The sequence below is a fragment of the Urocampus carinirostris genome, chromosome 9 (assembly GCF_059441175.1).
Source record: "Urocampus carinirostris isolate Australia breed hairy pipefish chromosome 9, RoL_Ucar_1.0, whole genome shotgun sequence".
NCBI classification, from domain to species: Eukaryota; Metazoa; Chordata; class Actinopteri; order Syngnathiformes; family Syngnathidae; genus Urocampus; species Urocampus carinirostris.
The window spans coordinates 41,596,668-41,613,901 of NC_142357.1; the positions used below are offsets into that span (position 1 = coordinate 41,596,668).

General features: G+C 42.3%; 1 protein-coding gene across 1 annotated transcript; it reads right to left on the bottom strand.

The window, feature by feature from the left end:
- Positions 1-42: 42 nt before the first annotated feature.
- On the bottom strand, positions 43-15,864 carry aldob (aldolase, fructose-bisphosphate B). Its single transcript, XM_088343906.1, has 9 exons — positions 15,700-15,864; positions 13,329-13,441; positions 9,790-10,001; positions 7,446-7,500; positions 7,208-7,368; positions 5,063-5,146; positions 3,791-3,965; positions 2,367-2,566; positions 43-254 (listed from the first exon to the last, which is right to left on the bottom strand). Exons 2-9 carry the CDS (start codon positions 13,438-13,440, stop codon positions 159-161), a joined length of 1,095 nt encoding a protein of 364 aa, XP_088200032.1. The 5' UTR covers position 13,441; positions 15,700-15,864; the 3' UTR covers positions 43-158.
- Between the last annotated feature and the right edge of the window lie 1,370 nt (positions 15,865-17,234).

Sequence of the window (17,234 nt, forward strand, 5' to 3'; positions counted from 1 at the left end):
GCTATAGAAATGCAGACCATTTACATTTAAAAAACAAAACAATTGGGTCACTTGATTTATTCATTGGAGAAGGCAAAACAGCAGTACAAGGCGCTAAGACCACATCCAGGTCCTTCCTTTTCGGGTCCGAGTGAGACATCCCTTCGGATCGAATCTTTTTAATAAACGTAGTTGCTGGTGTGCAGGGACTGCATGGAGGCTTGCTGGGCGGAACCCGAGGCCTTGTACTCTCCTTTAGCAGCCTGGCCGTTGATCTGAAAAGACGGTTAATCATCAGCCGGTTTAGTCGCATCACGGAACAAACAGCTTCTCGAAAATCATTTACTCGTCGTAATAGAGTTGCGCAAGGCAAGATAAGGGGAGGAACACGCAGGGTCTTAAAACCCGGTTCTTTATGAAAAGCTTTTGATTTAGACTCAAAGCTAGCTAATCATTTCCCGAATGGGTCACGTGGTACACCTGACCCAAACATCATCGACGAACGTCTCGACCAGCGCTCCGTGAAACGCTCGTTTCAAACACTCTGCACGCTCTCTGGGGATTCGAGCGGTGAGTTGTTTGTGTTAGCATTAGCCGTGAAGCCCACCCATGCTAATACGGTCTACTTCAGAAAATAGAAAAAACAATGGTGCTAATTGTTAGCCTGCTAGCCGTGGCTCGCTAACATATGGTTGAACATTTCAATGGAATACTCTTGATGTTTTACAATCAAATGTTTGCTATGCTTACGTTAGCATGTTGTTAGCCAACCTAAATCATGAAGGCGAGCTGAGGTGGTAGGCAAAGAGCCGATCAACATCTTTCTGTCAATGTCATTTCAAAACCTGGTCCGGTAGGAGGCGCCAAAGCGTATCCCTAAATCTCCCAACTTCTTATTGCAACATCCATTGCAGCCCGGAAGGGGGATGACCTCATGTGCGGTCCCTTCTCAAGGTTTCTTCATTTTCCTCATGTTGAGGTTCTGAGTTTTCCCTTGCCCTCATGTAGGTTTTAGATCAGGGGATGGTGTCATAATATTCCGTCGTTCGCAATAGTCTGTGGTCTGTGCAGCCCTCTGAGACTCTTTGTGATTAAGAGCGTCACAATTAAACAGGACTTCTCAAGGTTTCTTCATTTTTCTCATATTGAGGTTTTTGAGTTTTCCCTTGCCCTTATGTCGGTTTGAGATCAGGGGATGGTGTCATAATAGTCTGTGGTCTTCAATAGTCTGGTCTGTGTAACCCTTTGAGACTCTTTTTGATTAAGGGCGTCACACATAAAAATGACATGACTTCTCACGGTTTCTTTATTTTACTCATGTTGAGGTTTTTGAGTTTTTCCTTGCCCTCGTGTCGGTTTCAGATCAGGGGATGGTGTGATAATAATCTGGTTTGCAATTATCTGTGGTCTGTGCAGCCATTTGAGACTTCCAGTGATTAAGGGCTTCAAATAAACATGACTTGACTCGAGTCATGCTGAGGTTTTGAGTTTTCCCTTGCCCTCATGTCCGTTTTAGATCAGGGGATGGTGGTATAATAGTCTGGTCTGTGTAGCCCTTTGAGACTCTTTTTGATCAAGGTCCGTCACACATAAACATGACATGACTTCTCAGGGTTTCTTCATTTTTGTCATATTAAGGTTTTTGAGTTTTCCCTTGCCCTCATGTCGTTTTTTGATCAGGGGATGGATGGTGTCATAATAGTCTGTGGTTTGCAATAATCTCTGGTCTGTGCAGCCCTTTGAGACTCTTAGTTATTAAGGGACAAACAAATTAACATGACTTGACTCGTGTTGAGGTTTTTGAGTTTTCCCTTGCCTTCATGTAGGTTTTAGATCAGGGGATGGTGTCATAATAGTCTGTGGGGTCTGTGCAGCCCTTAGAGACTCCTTGTGATTAAGGGCTATACAAATAAACATGACTTGACTCAAGCTGAGGTTTTGAGTTTTCCCTTGCCCTTATGTAGGTTTTAGATCAGGGGATGGTGTCATAATAGTCTGTAGTTTGCAATAATTTGTTGTCTGTGCACCCCTTTGAGACTCTTAGTTATTAAGGGACAAACAAATTAACATGACTTGACTCGTGTTGAGGTTTTTGAGTTTTCCCTTGCCTTCATGTAGGTTTTAGATCAGGGGATGGTGTCATAATAGTCTGTGGGGTCTGTGCAGCCCTTAGAGACTCCTCACAAATAAACATGACTTGACTCAAGCATTGCGCTAGGAACATTAGCCACATCAACCCATAAAGCAAAGGACACTACGCTCGGTTGTTCATGAACTACAATTGGGAGAACCGGCCATTTTTGTAGTTTTTGAGAGTCGATCCCATCAGGTTTACGCTTGTATTAACCTCATTCTTATAGTATGAACCAAATACTTGCTCCACTCACCACAGCCCTTTTGCAGAAAACCTCCTGCGCTGCCGCTTTGTTGGCGGCTTTTCCCTGCCAGGCCGCAAGAGTGGAGGCCTGCAGAGCACGGCCGTACGAGAAGGTCAGCTTCCAAGGGCGCAACAGCGCTACTTGGTTGATGGCGTTCAGGTTGAGGGAAGCTTCTTCCTCGCTTTGGCCTCCAGACAGGAAGCAGATGCCTGGAAAGTTACCCAAAGAGAAGGTTAAGCAATCAGCCTGTCCTGCAATTTCCACACCCCTGCGCCAATGTTCCCTCTAAGCTGCGTGTGTGCGCAGTTGGGCACTACCCAGAGCTTTTCCACGCGCAAGAAAATCGAGCCGGCTCACAAAAATCAGGGCTCCAAATTGCTCATTAAAAAGATAATTAAGTCAAAGTTACAGTGCATGAAGGTCAAAATACACGGGTTCCTCTGACGCTGTGTTCTAAATGCGGTATTTGGAAGTCAAGGTCGAAGTAGAACCAAGTTGAGTAAAGTCAGTAGAGTTTTTTTGAGAACCGGCTTCTTCGGCTCAACTCACTAAAAGGAACCGGCTCTTTCGGGTCCTAAACGGCTCTTCAGCTTGTTTTTGCTTCTTTCATCCCTATATGACCAAATATGATGTAAAATGATGCATAAAATGACTTCAAGGAATGGGGGGGAATAGAACAAAAAAGAAAAAAATACCAAAATGAAAAAGGAGTGAAAAGCTGAGAAAAAAGGAAGAGAAAAAAGAATGAAAAATTCAGAAAAGTCACGTTGGCTATAAAAGGTGGATGCACCCTCCCCTCACCCCTTCTTGCTGCCGACTGGGGGACGCCTGAACTTTGGTTCGTAAACATGGGGTCGAGATCTTTATATGAAAATAGATTAAAAAATAAAAAGGACAATGAAAAAAAAAGAAAAAATATAAAAAGAAAAAAGGGGAGAACAATTTTAAAAAGAAAAGAAGAGAAATTCTCATTTACTTTTTTGTTTCTTTCCTTATTTCTTCTTAATTTACCTTGTTTTGCATTATTTTTCCCTACTTTTCTTTTTATTCCCAGTTTCCTTTTTTGCCTCATTTTCTTATTTCTTCTTCCCTATTTGTTATTCTTTTTTTTTTTCAACCCATATTTTTTTACCCTTCTTTTTGTCTTTCTAGGTAAAAATGGGAAGAAAAAGGGTGCTTTTTGCTCACATTCAGTCGTTTGTAATCTTCCTTGGACCCATTTTTGGTTGCACTAACATGACAGCGACGTCTACTGGACAAATATAAAACACTGTTCCTTTAAGAACAGTGGAATGCTTGTATCAGTGTTATTTTGTGTAAAACCTCACCCGAACCCTACTTTTAGCGGTCCCCAACTCAATTGACTTTAAGACTCCTGAATTACTATAACGTAAAAGTACCGTAACGTCAAAAAACGTCATTTAATCACTCACCTGGCACGGCAGCAGGCACGGTGCGCCTCAGAGCGGTCACGGTGGCCATTGCGACTTCCTGGGGGGTGAACTTCTTGGTGCAAGAGTGTCCGGCGGTAACCATGTTTGGCTTCAGCAGCGTTCCCTCCAGGTACACGTGGTGATCCGACAGAGCCTTGTACACGGCCGCCAGAACCTGACCAGACACGTCACTTTTTTTTTAAATTGGTGTGTTTCAGGTATCCGACCAGTTTACAGCACTAAAACCTTTGTAATTGTGTATTTTACTGTGGCCTATTTTTGGTAGACATTTTGAAAGAGTTGTAAATGTTTGACTTCTCTTTCCAGAAGTCAATCCATGATTGTGCACACTGGGGTCTAATTTGAATACACTCCGTCCATCTGCGTATGCTGTCTTCTCATTTGGAATCGGTCACTATGGGCTAAATAATGTTGAAGCCGAAGTTGGTAATTTGGTTCGAGCTGTGAAAAAAAGCCTGCAACTTGTTGAGAGTTGTCAATCAAAAAGGTCAGAGGCTAACGGCCATATTGGAAATCATCTGACGAGTGTTATTTTTTTAAAGGGGAGTTATAGAGCCAAACTGACGGATCATTGCAAGGATCATCAAACGATGCAGAAATACTTTTAGGCGGATTTTTTTTCCATATCTGTCTGCATTATCGTGTGTTTTGGAGTAAATATTTTACCAGGGTTGGGTAGGGTTACTTTAACTTGATTACTTTCAATGACTTTTGGATGACTCCGATACCAAATATGCTAATAAAAGACAAACAAAACTAAATATGAATCAAATGATGACTCACAACACGTGGTAAGCTTTCTCTCCTTGCTTTGATCCCCGGCAAAACTAACATCAAATGCGACAGAAACAAAATGAAAATCAATCCAAACAGCTTGCCTACATCATTTTTGCCGTTCCATGTATTCCGTTACTCCCCAAGCCTGCACAAAATGGAGTCATTTTATTCATATTTACTTTCTTTTGTCTTTTATGAGCATATTTGCTATTGGAGTCATCTAAAAGTCATTGAAAGTAATCAAGTTAAAGTATCCCTACCCAACCCTGCCTGTAGTACAGTCTAAACGCCTACCCAAACTTCAAGACGAAAAAAAGATTTTCTAAGAAATGCCCGTGCGTCATAGACTACGGCTGCAGTGATGACACTAGCCAGGAGATGGCGTCGGTGAGTAAAAAAGTTCCAAATTCCGTACACCTTCTTTTATTTCTATAAAAAATTGCACGTATTAAGGTATCCAGTAGGCCTCCTTACCTTTTCGGTGACGTACTGGCATCGCTGCAAGTCGTGGTTTCCATCAGGAAGGATCTCTGGCTCCACAATGGGCACCAGTCCATTCTGGTAAGAGATCAAATAGAATTTATTGTCATTGTAACAAGACATATGGCCATTACCAGGGGTCTCCCAACTTTTTTCAAGTTTCCGGCTACTTTTTGTTACTTATTAGCGCAAAGGGCACCCACTCTAATATTCATTTCTAAATTAGCTCCTTAGCTGGCTCGCTAAATATCTAAAAAAGGTAGCTGGATAGTTAGCTAGAAAGGTAGACAGTTAAAAAGCAAAACTGGAGCTAAAAGAGAGAAAAACCATCTAAATAGTCGGATAGAAAGCCCAAAACAAAGCTAGCTAGCGAGAAAGGAGCCCAAAGTTTAAACACTAGCAAAAAAAGCTAAAATGTTAGCTAGATAGCATGCATGGCCCCCTAAATAGCTAAAAAAGGTAGCTGGATACTTAGCTAGAAAGGTAAACAGTTAAAAACAAAACTGGAGCTAGATAGCAGGCTAAATGAGAGAAAAAACATTTAAATCGTCGGATAGAAAGCCCAAAACAAAGCTAGCTAGCGAGAAAGGAGCCCAAATTTTAAACACTAGCAAAAAAAAGCTAAAATGTTAGCTAGATAGCATGCATAGCCCCCTAAATAGCTAAAAAAGGTAGCTGGATACTTAGCTAGAAAGGTAAACAGTTAAAAACAAAACTGGAGCTAGATAGCGAGCTAAATGAGAGAAAAAACATCTAAATTGTCGGATAGAGAGCCCAAAACAAAGCAAGCTAGCGAGAAAGGAGCCCAAAGTATAGTTAAACGCTAGCAAAAAAAAAAAAAAGCTAAAATGTTAGCTAGATAGCATGCATAGCCCCCAAAATAGCTAAAACAAGGTAGCTGGATACTTAGCCTGAAAGGTAAACAGTTAAAAACGAAACTTGAGCTAAAAGAGAGAATAACCATCTAAATAGTCGGATAGAAAGCCCAAAACAAAGCTAGCTAGCGAGAAAGGAGCCCAAAGTTTAGTTAAACACTAGCAAAAAAAGCTAAAATGTTAGCTGGATAGCATGCATAGCCCCCTAAATAGCTAAAAAAAACGTAGCTGGATACTTAGCTAGAAAGGTAAACAGTTAAAAACAAAACTGGAGCTAGATAGCAAGCTAAATGAGAGAGAAAAACATCTAAATTGTCGGATAGAGAGCCCAAAACAAAGCAAGCTAGCGAGAAAGGAGCCCAAAATTTAAACACTAGCAAAAAAAAGCTAAAATTTTAGCTAGATAGCATGCATAGCCCCCTAAATAGCTAAAAAAAAGGTAGCTGGATACTTAGCTAGAAAGGTAAACAGTTAAAAACAAAACTGGAGCTAGATAGCAAGCTAAATGAGAGAAAAAACATCTAAATCATTGGATAGAAAGCCCAAAACAAAGCTAGCTAGCGAGAAAAGAGCCTAAAGTTTAAACACTAGCAAAAAAAAGCTAAAATGTTAGCTAGATAGCATGCATAGCCCTCCACTTTTGTATAACGACAATAAAACCATTCATTCAACTGCAATTATGTGCCGTGTGTTATGATTTGTAGATCTATAATTGTTATGAATTGTCACTCTAATATACATTTCTAAAATATCAAACGTAGCCGGATGGCTTGCTAAATAGCTAAAAAAGGGTAGCTGGATTGTTAGCTAGAAAGGTAAACATTTAAAAAACAAAACTGGAGCTAAATAGCGAGCTAAAAGAGAGAATAACCATCTAAATAGTCGGATAGAAAGCCCAAAACAAAGTTAGCTAGCGAGAAAGGAGCCCAAAGTTTAGTTAAACACTAGCAAAAAAAGCTAAAATGTTAGCTAGATAGCATGCATAGCCCTCTAATTTTGTATAACGACAATAAAGCTAGTCATTTCAACTGCAATTATGTTTCTTGTGTTATGATTTGTAGATCTGTAATTGTTATTTTGTTCAGTAATGACGTCATCTCAAGGTAAGTTTAACCCTTCGGTGTGACAATATTTCATCAATTTTGACTTTGATTGTGGTTCTGGCCCCCTTTCACCGCCAAAACCCGGAGATGTCAGTAATCTATTACACTAGTGCCAATAGCGGAAAACTTAACCAGGAAGCCTCCGAACCGGCGATGCTAACCTGCTGACAGATGCTAGCATATCTTGCTAGTACGTTGGCGTTCTCGGCAATGGCCAGAGACGTCGGGCAGTTTTCCGAGATCTTGAGAACGCATCTCCACTTGGCAAAGTCGCAGCCGTCTTTCTTGTACTGGGCACAGCGTTCGGAAAGGCCGTCCAGACCTGCCACAAACAATATAAGTATCGTAATCCATTATCTCTTTATGTGCCGAGGTTAAAGTATTTAGTTCTGGTTTTACCTTGCGTGGTGGTCTCGCCGTCTGTTCCATTCAGACCGGCTGTACCTTTGTCCACCTGGTGGAGGAATGGGAAATGGACCAGTCATTGAAGACCTCCAAAGCACTTCAGATATCCGACCAGTTTACAGCACTAAAACCTTTGTAACTGTGTATTTTACTATGGCCTATTTTTTTGTAGACCTTTTGAAAGAGTTGTAAATGTTTGACTTCTCATTTCAGAATTCAATCCTTGATTGTGCACACTGGGGCGTAATAATGGGTCTTAAGAATGAATCATGAGTGGCGTCACGTTTTAAAAGAAAATCCTTCATTTAAAAGAGAGGTCCGTTGAGTCAGACTGCCAGGAAGCACGGCAATGGAAATCATTTCAAGCATTTCACCCGAATTAATCAGTAATCGGTACGATACACTTCAAACTCTACCCATTCACACACACACCGATAGCGGAGTCAGACATGTAAGGCATCGACCTGTATATCGGGGGCATAAGGGGTTCAGTGTCTTGCCCAAGGACGCTTGCTCATTTACCTTAGAGGAGCCGGGAATCGAAACCTGCGACCTCTTTGGTCCCAAGATGACTATTATACCTTCTGAGCTACTGCCGCGTTCATTAGTATTTAAAAAAGCAACCTGGTAGCGACACGGTAAACTACATTAGAAAGGGTTTACAGGTAAAACTAAGACATACAGGACTGTCTCAGGGAATTCGAATACTGTAATCCTTGTTTATTGCAATTAAGACGCACAACAACTTCTTTTTAAAGTAACAGATATAGTAACTTTCTCTGTTAACTAGTTACTTTTACGATTAAAGGTAATTCAGTTACTTCAGTTACTACATTAAGTCACAAAAGTGACTACACCCCTGTAAGGTGGGCTTGGGGTACTTCCCCAAAAGTGTGTATTTTCTAAACCAGATGGTATCACGTTTCTGTTTCAAGTGTGTTCAATTTGTAGTACACTCTGCCATAGTGATCACTGAAACTCCTAAGATGGCACACCATGGCAAGGAACTCTCTGGGGACCTTAACAAAATGAATTGTGGCACTACATAAGGCTGCCCAAGGATACAAGATGATCGCTAACACCCTGAAGTTGAGCTGAAGTACAATGGCCAAGATCCTCCAGCGTTTAAATAAAAATCAGGATGCACTCATAACAGGGCTCGTATTGTATGTCCAAAGAAGCTGAGTGAATGTGTGCAGCGTCACATCCAAATGCAAGCTAAGAAAGATAGGCGCAGGAGAACTGTCAGCATTGCTGCAGCGATTGAAGTGGTGTGGGAGGGGGCGTGGTAGTTGTGTTCAGTCTGGAAGTACTCGGACCATACACTTCAGGAACTTTCACTTAAGGGTTGAAGGATTTTATACATTTGACTATAAAGGATTTTATACGATTGAATATTACATTTATTGAGTTTAATGCGTGGGCAGCACGGCGGTGCAGTGGTTAGCGCATGTGCGGCACAGTTCATGTCTTGGGAACCTCCTGCGTGGGTTCAAATCCAGCTCCAGACTTCCTGTGCGGAGTTTGTATGTTCTCCCCGTGCTTGCGTGGGTTTCCCCCGAGCACTCCGGTTTTCTCCCACATTCCAAAGACATGCATTTCAGGTGAATTGGCCGGTCTAAATTGTCCCTAGGTGTGAATGAGCGAGTGAGTTGTCTGTCCCCGTGTGCCCTGCGATTGGCTGGCAACCAGTTCAGGGTGTCCCCTGCCCGATGATTGCTGGAATGGGCTCCAGCACCCCCGCGACCCTACTGAGGATAAGCAGTGTAGCTAATGAGATGAGATGAGTTTAATGCAAGATATTCAATGACTGTTTTTCTTCAAGGTCCATTAGAAGGTTAGGCTGTGTGGAATGCATCAGATGTACTTCTGATAACACAATTCCTGTGAGTGCTAACGGAGAAGGCCAGACGCACAAGGACAGACATCGCGATGCCCTTCGGCGAGGAGGTGGTGAAGCCCAGGGGGGGTTCCCTGGCACGCCCATGGGAGGAGCCGGCGCGCTATTGTGCGGGGAGAAGATGGCCAAAAAGAAGAAAGCTAAAGAACTTGAAGGGTTTTCCAGAGACTCTGACGACACTAATTCGGCCGTATTCGATCGAGTTCACTTAGTTAAGTTTTTTAAGAAATTAAATCTGCCCCCGTGTGCAAATGCCGGTCTCTTGTTCATCCTTTCCATCAAGAAACCAGCGAGTGAATGTAGGTTGTGTTTGGTTAATGGAGTCAGATAACTCATTCGAACAATTTGGTGAACGCTACATTTTGAATAGTTTATTTCCTAACAACGACTATATTTTGAGTTTTCAGTCCTAAATTTCAGAGCGTTTTTCCGGCTCACCTTGATGCCCACAACGATGCCCCTCTCTTTGATGACTTGCGGGAAGGGTTTGCCACTGTCGGCCTTCTGGTAGAGCGTCTCGTGGAAGAGGATGACTCCTCCGATGGCGTCGGGGACGGGACCGGAAGATGTGAAGAGGAGGTCCCGGAAGCAACGGCGGTTTTCTTCCGTGTTCTCCACCTTGATATTCTGGAGACGCTTTCCCATGGTGCCTTCAGGAAAGGTTCATCAGTCATTTACTTTTTTTTTTTTTAAAGGAACCGTGTGTATTTGACTACTAGATGTTAGTGCATTTGACTATAAAGGATTTTATACAATTTTATACAAGTCACATTTGTTGGGTGCAAGATTTTTCACAGAGAAGGCTTGAGGTCAGTGCGGCCTACACAAGAATGATGTATACAGAAAACGGCAAGAACTGGGACAAGGGTGGACGCCGGAGGAGCCTGTGATGCGGGAAAGGAGATATTGCTTGGAGAAGTTGTTCTGATAAGCTTTCTTGTGAGTTTTTTAGACGTGGCGGCGCCTTTCGGCGAGGAGGTGGTGAAGCTGGCACCTGACCTGCCCCATGGGAGCGGCCTTCGTGACGCACCGGTCAGATGAGGTGGCGACTAGGCGGAGGCCACGTGGGGAGTTTCTTGCCTGCCCATGGGCAGGATTGCGTAGGGTTACTTTAACTGGATTACTTTCAATGACTTTTGGATGACTCCAATAGCAAATATGCTAATAAAAGACAAAAGAAAATAAATATGAATAAAATGACTCCATTTTGTGCAGGCTTCGGGAGTAACGGAATACATGGAACGGCAAAAATGATGTTGGCAAGCTGTTTGGATTTCTTTTCATTTTGTTTCTGTGGCATTTGATGTTCGTTTTGCCGGAGATCAAAGAGATCAAAGCCAGGAGAGAAAGCTTACCACGTGTTGTAAGTCATCATTTAATTTATATTTAGTTTCTTTTGTCTTTTATTAGCATATTTGGTATTTGAGTAATCCAAAAGTCATTTAAAGTAATCCAGTTAAAGTAACCCTACCCAACCCTGCCCATAAGGGAGGAGCCAACACCCCAGCTTGTGAAAAGACGTGGGCAGAAGACAGAAGACAGGAGAAGAGATGGTAGATCAGATCGAGAATGAGAGGGAGGCTCGACGAAGACTAATTAGACGAATTCAACAATAATTCAGCTAATTCGATGGAATTCACTTAGTCAAATACTTTAAGAAAATAAATCTGCCCCCATGTGAAAATGTCGGCTATTCTTGTTCATTTTTTCCATCAAGAAACGAGCATGCATTGTTAGGAGCATGAAGTTTGTGTTTGGTTAATTAAGTCAGATAACTAATTAGAACAATTTGGTAAAGGCTACAGTTTTAATAGTTTTTTCCCTGTCACCATGAAAAATTTTATTGAATACAGTTTCAGAGCTGGGGAAGAGAGACTGGGTAAAGTCTCCTCCTGAAAGCTAACATAAGGAAGTTAGACCAAGCGAATGTAGCACGAAGCTTCACTGCGACCACAGAGGGAGACGAGCAAAGACCGGTGTGCTTGCTATGTCAAAAATGTTGGCAGCGGACAGCATGAAACCAAATAAATTACCTCACTGCACTCCAGTTTTGTGTCATGCAACTTTAAACGAATGCTGAAAAGAACAAGGAAGAATACAAACTACGGAGACTCAAAGTGACCAAACTTCAATTTTTTCTGACTTTTTTCTTTTGCAGTCACTGTTTATCAGCTTAAAATGGTCTGCACTTGTGCGGCTGCAATCCACTATGCCCCAATGGCATACTGCTGTAAGCGGGACCAGCAGAAAGCTTATTCAGGGAGGAAATGCATAGCTGGTGCTGGGATCTATTATTCCTGGTTTCCTCCAGCTACTGAAGCATGCCATTGTAGCCCACCAATCATGAATTGCACTGTTTTGGCTGCAATCCACTATCCCCGGTGAATCATTAGTGCGGGCTGACAGAGAACATTTGAGCTATGAGTGGCGGCTCTTTTATTTGTTCCATCTAAAATGAAAAGCATCCAAGTAGCCGCGATCTATTATCCCAAGTTTACCATTACTGAAAACAGGGACCGACTGTGCATTCATTTAGTTTCCCGGTCGAGCCGCTTAAGCGTGCCATTGTAGCCTACCTATAATAAAGTGCACTATTTTGGCTGTGATCATTTATCCCCGGTTTACTATTGCTAAGAGCAGGGGCCAAGTGTACACATTTGTGTAATGCTTGGCAGATCATTTTTGCATAAAATGGACAGCACCCTCGTGGCCGCGATCCATTATCTATGGTCGACTACTGCTGAAAACAGGGGCCAAGACAGCACGTTTGTGTCATCTCTGGCAGCTCTTTTATCCGTTTCACCAAAAATTGGAAGGACCCTAGTGGTCGTGATCCATTATTCACGGCTAACTATTGCTGAGAAAGCAGGGGCCAAGACAAAAAAATTCTGTCATGTGTGTGTGCCAGCTCTGTTTTTCGTTCTTTCCACCTAAAATGGCCAGCACCTGTGTAACTGCAATCCATTATCCCCGGCTGTCAAAGCGCATGTTAAAAATGAAAGTTACTAGGTGTTTTTTCGCATATTGCAGAGAATTCTGGTCCCCATTAATTGCAATAAACGAGGGATTAGGGTATTGTGTCTTGCAACTGAAAACGAGTGCTACAAGTCACAAGGAAGAATACAAACTATGGAGACTCAAGGTGACCCAAAAACATTTTTCTTCTCTCTTTAGCCCGGACTTCTGCTGTGTTGCAGCAAGATACCTGAAAATCATGTGAGCCACCTAAACAAACATGAATTTTAAAAATGCACGTTTAAATTAAAGTTTGTGTACTTTATCTAAACCACAGGTGTCAAGGAGGCGGCCCGCGGGCCAGATTAGGCCTGCTAAGGGATTGAATCCGGCTCGCGAGACAACACTCAGAGAAGCGCAAGAGAAAAACAAGCTGCAGGTTGAAATAGGTCCACTTGATGTTGCCAAAGCCAAGTGCCTCGAACAAAGACACTGTACTTGTATTTATTTTTCTCTCTCTCCCCTTCTCTCTCTCTCTTTCAATCTCTGTGTCTCTCTTTTTCTCTTCCTTTGTTGCTCTTTGTCTCTTTCTCTCTTTGTGTCTTTTTCCTTTTCTCTCTTTTCTCTTTCTCTCTTCATACCCGTCGCGCTTTCTTTTCTCTCCTTCTGTCTTTCTTTCTTCCGCTCCCTTTCTTTTCCCCCTCTCTCACAACTTCTCTTTTTATCTCTTTTGTTTCTCCCTCTCTCTCCCTCTCTCTCTTTTTCTTTATTTATCCCGCCCTCTCTCCTTCTCCCTCCCTCTTTCTCTTATTTCTTTATCTCTCTTTTTCTTTCTCTTTAATCTACTTATCCGGCCCCTGACAGAATGTTTGTTCTATGGTGTGGCCCCAGAGTTAAAATGAGTTTGACACCCCTGATCTAAACCAATATGGTTTTTTTTCTTTAGTTAATGATATACCACTAGGGGGTTGCAGAATATGGACACTGTCCCTTTAACGACATCGGTCATCTTGGAAACTGACCGGTTGACTCATCGGCCGCCAGGATCCCCTTCCCAGGGGCCACAATCCTTTGGGCGATTTCCGAGAGCTCCTTCTTCTGCTCCGGAGAGAGGGATGGAAATTGGTGAGCCATTCTAGAAGAAGAGAAACAGGTTATTTAGGAAGTTGGCAAACCACCATCTTGGGCAAGTATGAGGAAGACGTTTTTCCTCTTCTACCTTTTGTAAATGTTTTCCGCTTTCGAGTCCAACCACTGGTTTGGAAATCACCATTTCAATAGTTGGATTGACTTACTTTTACTTAAAAAATAGAATAGGTTCGTCATCTTTTTCAATGTAGTTGAAGGAATGTTAAGGAAGTAAAGAGCAAAAGTCAAACAAGGTGACGATATCTTGAAAAAAAAAAAACAGGGCTTGCTGTGACTTGCTGGCAGGGTTACTTTAACTGGATTACTTTCAGATTCAGATCTACTTTATTGTCCTTCTTGTACACGTGTATACAGAACGAAATGTCGATACATCTGACCCACACAGTTTCCTTGAATGTACAGATAGAAATAAAATGAATTGAGTTGGAGTATTGAAGTACTAATAATATACTCAATAATTATAGCTATGTATAGTATTATACAGTAGTGCAAAGAGTGCAAGAGGAGCAGCTAACCAGATGTGCAAAATGGGCAGTCAGGTAAACAAGTCACTATACAATAACAATAACACATTACTTTCAATGACTTTTGGATGACTCCAATAGCAAATATGCTAATAAAACACAAAAGAAACTAAATATGAATAAAACGACTCAATTTTGTGCAGGCTTGGGGAGTAACGGAATACATGGAACGGCAAAAAGCTGTTTGGATTTATTTTCATTTTGTTTATGTCGCATTTTATCTTCGTTTTGCCGGAGATCAAAGAGATCAAAGCCAGGAGAGAAAGCTTACCATGTGTTGTGAGTCATCATTTTATTCAGATTTAGTTTCTTTTGTCTTTTATTAGCATATTTGCTATTGGAGTCATCCAAAAGTCATTGAAAGTAATCCAGTTCAAGTAACCCTACCCAACCCTGGTAAAATATTTACTCCAAAACACACGATAATGCAGACAGATATGAAAAAAAAATCCGCCTAAAAGTATTTCTGCATCGTTTGACGATCCTTGCAATGATCTGTTAGTTTGGCTCTATAACTCCCCTTTAAAAAAATAACACTCGTCAGATGATTTCAAAGTAACCCTACCCAACCCTGCAAAGATTGAGAGAAGGAACTCGGTGCTCCGTGTTCGAGACCATTGAAGGACATTTTAGGCTGCAATTAATTGAGGATTTAGATCACAGGGGTCAAAGAGGCGGCCCGCGGGCCAGATCAGGCCTGTTGAGGGATTGAATTCGGCCCGCGAGACAACACTCAGAGAAGCGCAAGAGAAAAACAAGCTGCAGGTTGAAATATGTCGACTTGATGATGCCAAAGCAAGGTGCCTCGAACAAAAACACTGTACTTGTGTTTATTTCTCTCTCTCTCTGTCTCTCTCTCTCTCACTCATTCACCTCACTCACTCTCTCTCTTTTCCACCCCTCTCTCTTTCACTCTCTGTGTCTCTCGTTTTCTCTTCCTTTGTTGCCGTTTCTTTCTCTCTCTGTGTCTTTTTAACTTATTTTGCTCTAACTTCCTTTTCTCTCTTTTCTCTTCCTACCCTTTGCGCTTTCTTTTCTCTTTTCTCTCCTTCTGTCCTTCTATTTCTCTTTGGATTTCTTTCTTCCTGCTCCTTTCTTTTCCCCCTCTCTCATGACTTATTCTCTCTTTTGTTTCTCACGCTCTCTCCCTCTCTTGTTTTCTTTCTTTGTCCCGCCCTCTCTCCCTTTCACCCCCCTCTTTCTCTTATTTCTTTCTCTTGAATCTACCAGTCCGGCCCCCGACAGAATGTTTGTTCTATCGTATCCAAATTTTATTGAAAACACTTGTTGTGCATTGGGTTTTCCTTCACCAAGTTGCGAAAACTTCTTTTTTTACAAGTTGATAAGAAGAACCATGAAGTATCCTGTTCAAGGTACAAAGTAAGAAACCAAAGTCCACTCGAACGATGCGATAAGATGACGATGTTTCATTTGCAAAAAAATCCAAGTTCTAGCGGCTTTTGCTGCACTTTTCTGCAACGTGCATGCATTTTCTCGAATGGTTCTTAAGTCACAAGATTGACGCGTCCCATGCTGACGCGTCACTACTCGTTTTCTGCGAAGAAAAGAAAGAAAAATCCTGCAGGGTCCTGCAGAAGCGCGCAGCTCGTTTTGTGAACTAAACCTAAGTTTGTTTTTCTTAAAACCGCCCGGCCTACTTCCGTTTCCGTCCATTTTAATCGATGCATCAATGAAAAGTTTTAAAATATTTGGAACTTACTTGACAAAAGAACCGATGTGGTGCGGAGTCCAAATTTCGGAGGCCGAAGAGAGCACTCAAAGGTGTATTTAAACCGAGAGGGGGAGGGGCCTCCGTTGTGACGTCATTGGGCGTGCGTCCCCGTCCCCGGAAACGCAATTGGCCCAAAAGGTCCAGACGTGGGCGCGTCTTCGGAGTCACCCATAGTGCTCTTTTGTGCACTTTAGGGGGGGGAAGTCCAGTCTTGCAAAAGTTGAAAAGAATCAAAAGGAAACGGAACGTAATGTGTTTAACCCGAGAGATAGCTCAAAGCTCCATTGCGCAATGCTGCATTTCAGGTTTGTGCGCTTGTGGGAAATTGCAAGATCGGTTCATGGGTGTCAAACTCATTTAAGCTCAGGGGCCACATAGTAGGTGAAAACGTTCATAGGGGCCGGACCAGTAGATGAGAGAGAGGGAGAGAGAGAGAGAGAGAGACAGATAGATGTCGAGAGAGAGAGAGAGATAAATGTGGAGAGAGAGAGAGAGAGTGAGAGAGAGAAATGTCGAGAGAGAGAGAGAGAGAGAGAGAGAGAGAGAGAGAGAGAGAGTAATGCATAGATAAAAGGGCCATAGAAAAAAAGCTACAAAGGTAGAAAGGGGAAATAGAAACAGGGGAAGAGAGATAGAAATAAGTTAGAAGCTAGAAAGAGATGGAGAAAGAATTATACCATGTGATAAAAGATAGAAATAGAGCTAATAGAGTGGGTGAGAGAGCGGAGAAAGAAGTGCAAAAGAGAAAAATATTAAACGGAGCGCTCTCGTGCATCCGTGATTCATTATCCCCACTCGACCATTGCTAAGCGGGAACCAAGAGTGCAAATGTGATTTATGCGTGGCAGTTCTTTTATTTTGTTTTTCTGATTGAATAGTACAGCACACATCAGGCCGCGATCCATTAGCCTAATCTAACCATTACTGCTAGCACAGGCCAACAGAGCATATGATAAAAAAAAACGGGTGGGTTGGGGTAGGGGGATGGTTAACTTGCCAGATTTTTCAAGTTCTGGTCCCAATGAACTGAAATAAACGAGAGATCGCAATATGTATGCTTGCAAATCTGTAAAAACGCAAAGAAAACCCTTTCCACTCAGAAATAAGGGACATGAAACACCCAAACTCGAACCTCCTGTGTGGAGTTTGCATGTTCTCCCCGTGCTTGCGTGGGTTTCCTCCGGGCACTCCGGTTTCCTCCCACATTCCAAAGACATGCATGTTAGGTTCATTGGCCAGTCCCAAAAAAGTTGAGAGTGTCCCCTGCCCACTGTTCGAAGATAGCTGAGATGGGCTCCAGCACTCCCGCGACCCTACTGAGGATAAGCGGTGGAGATAATGGATGGATGAATAGAGTCCAGTTTTTAAATTACTGTATTTTCCGCACTATAAGGTGCACCCCCCAAAAAACGTTTTTGGTCCGATATTTTCCATACATAAGGCGCACCGGATTATAAGGCGCTACAATGGGAACGTGGACAAAACAGTCAGATAGTTCAGTCCAACTTATTACCCCCTTAACA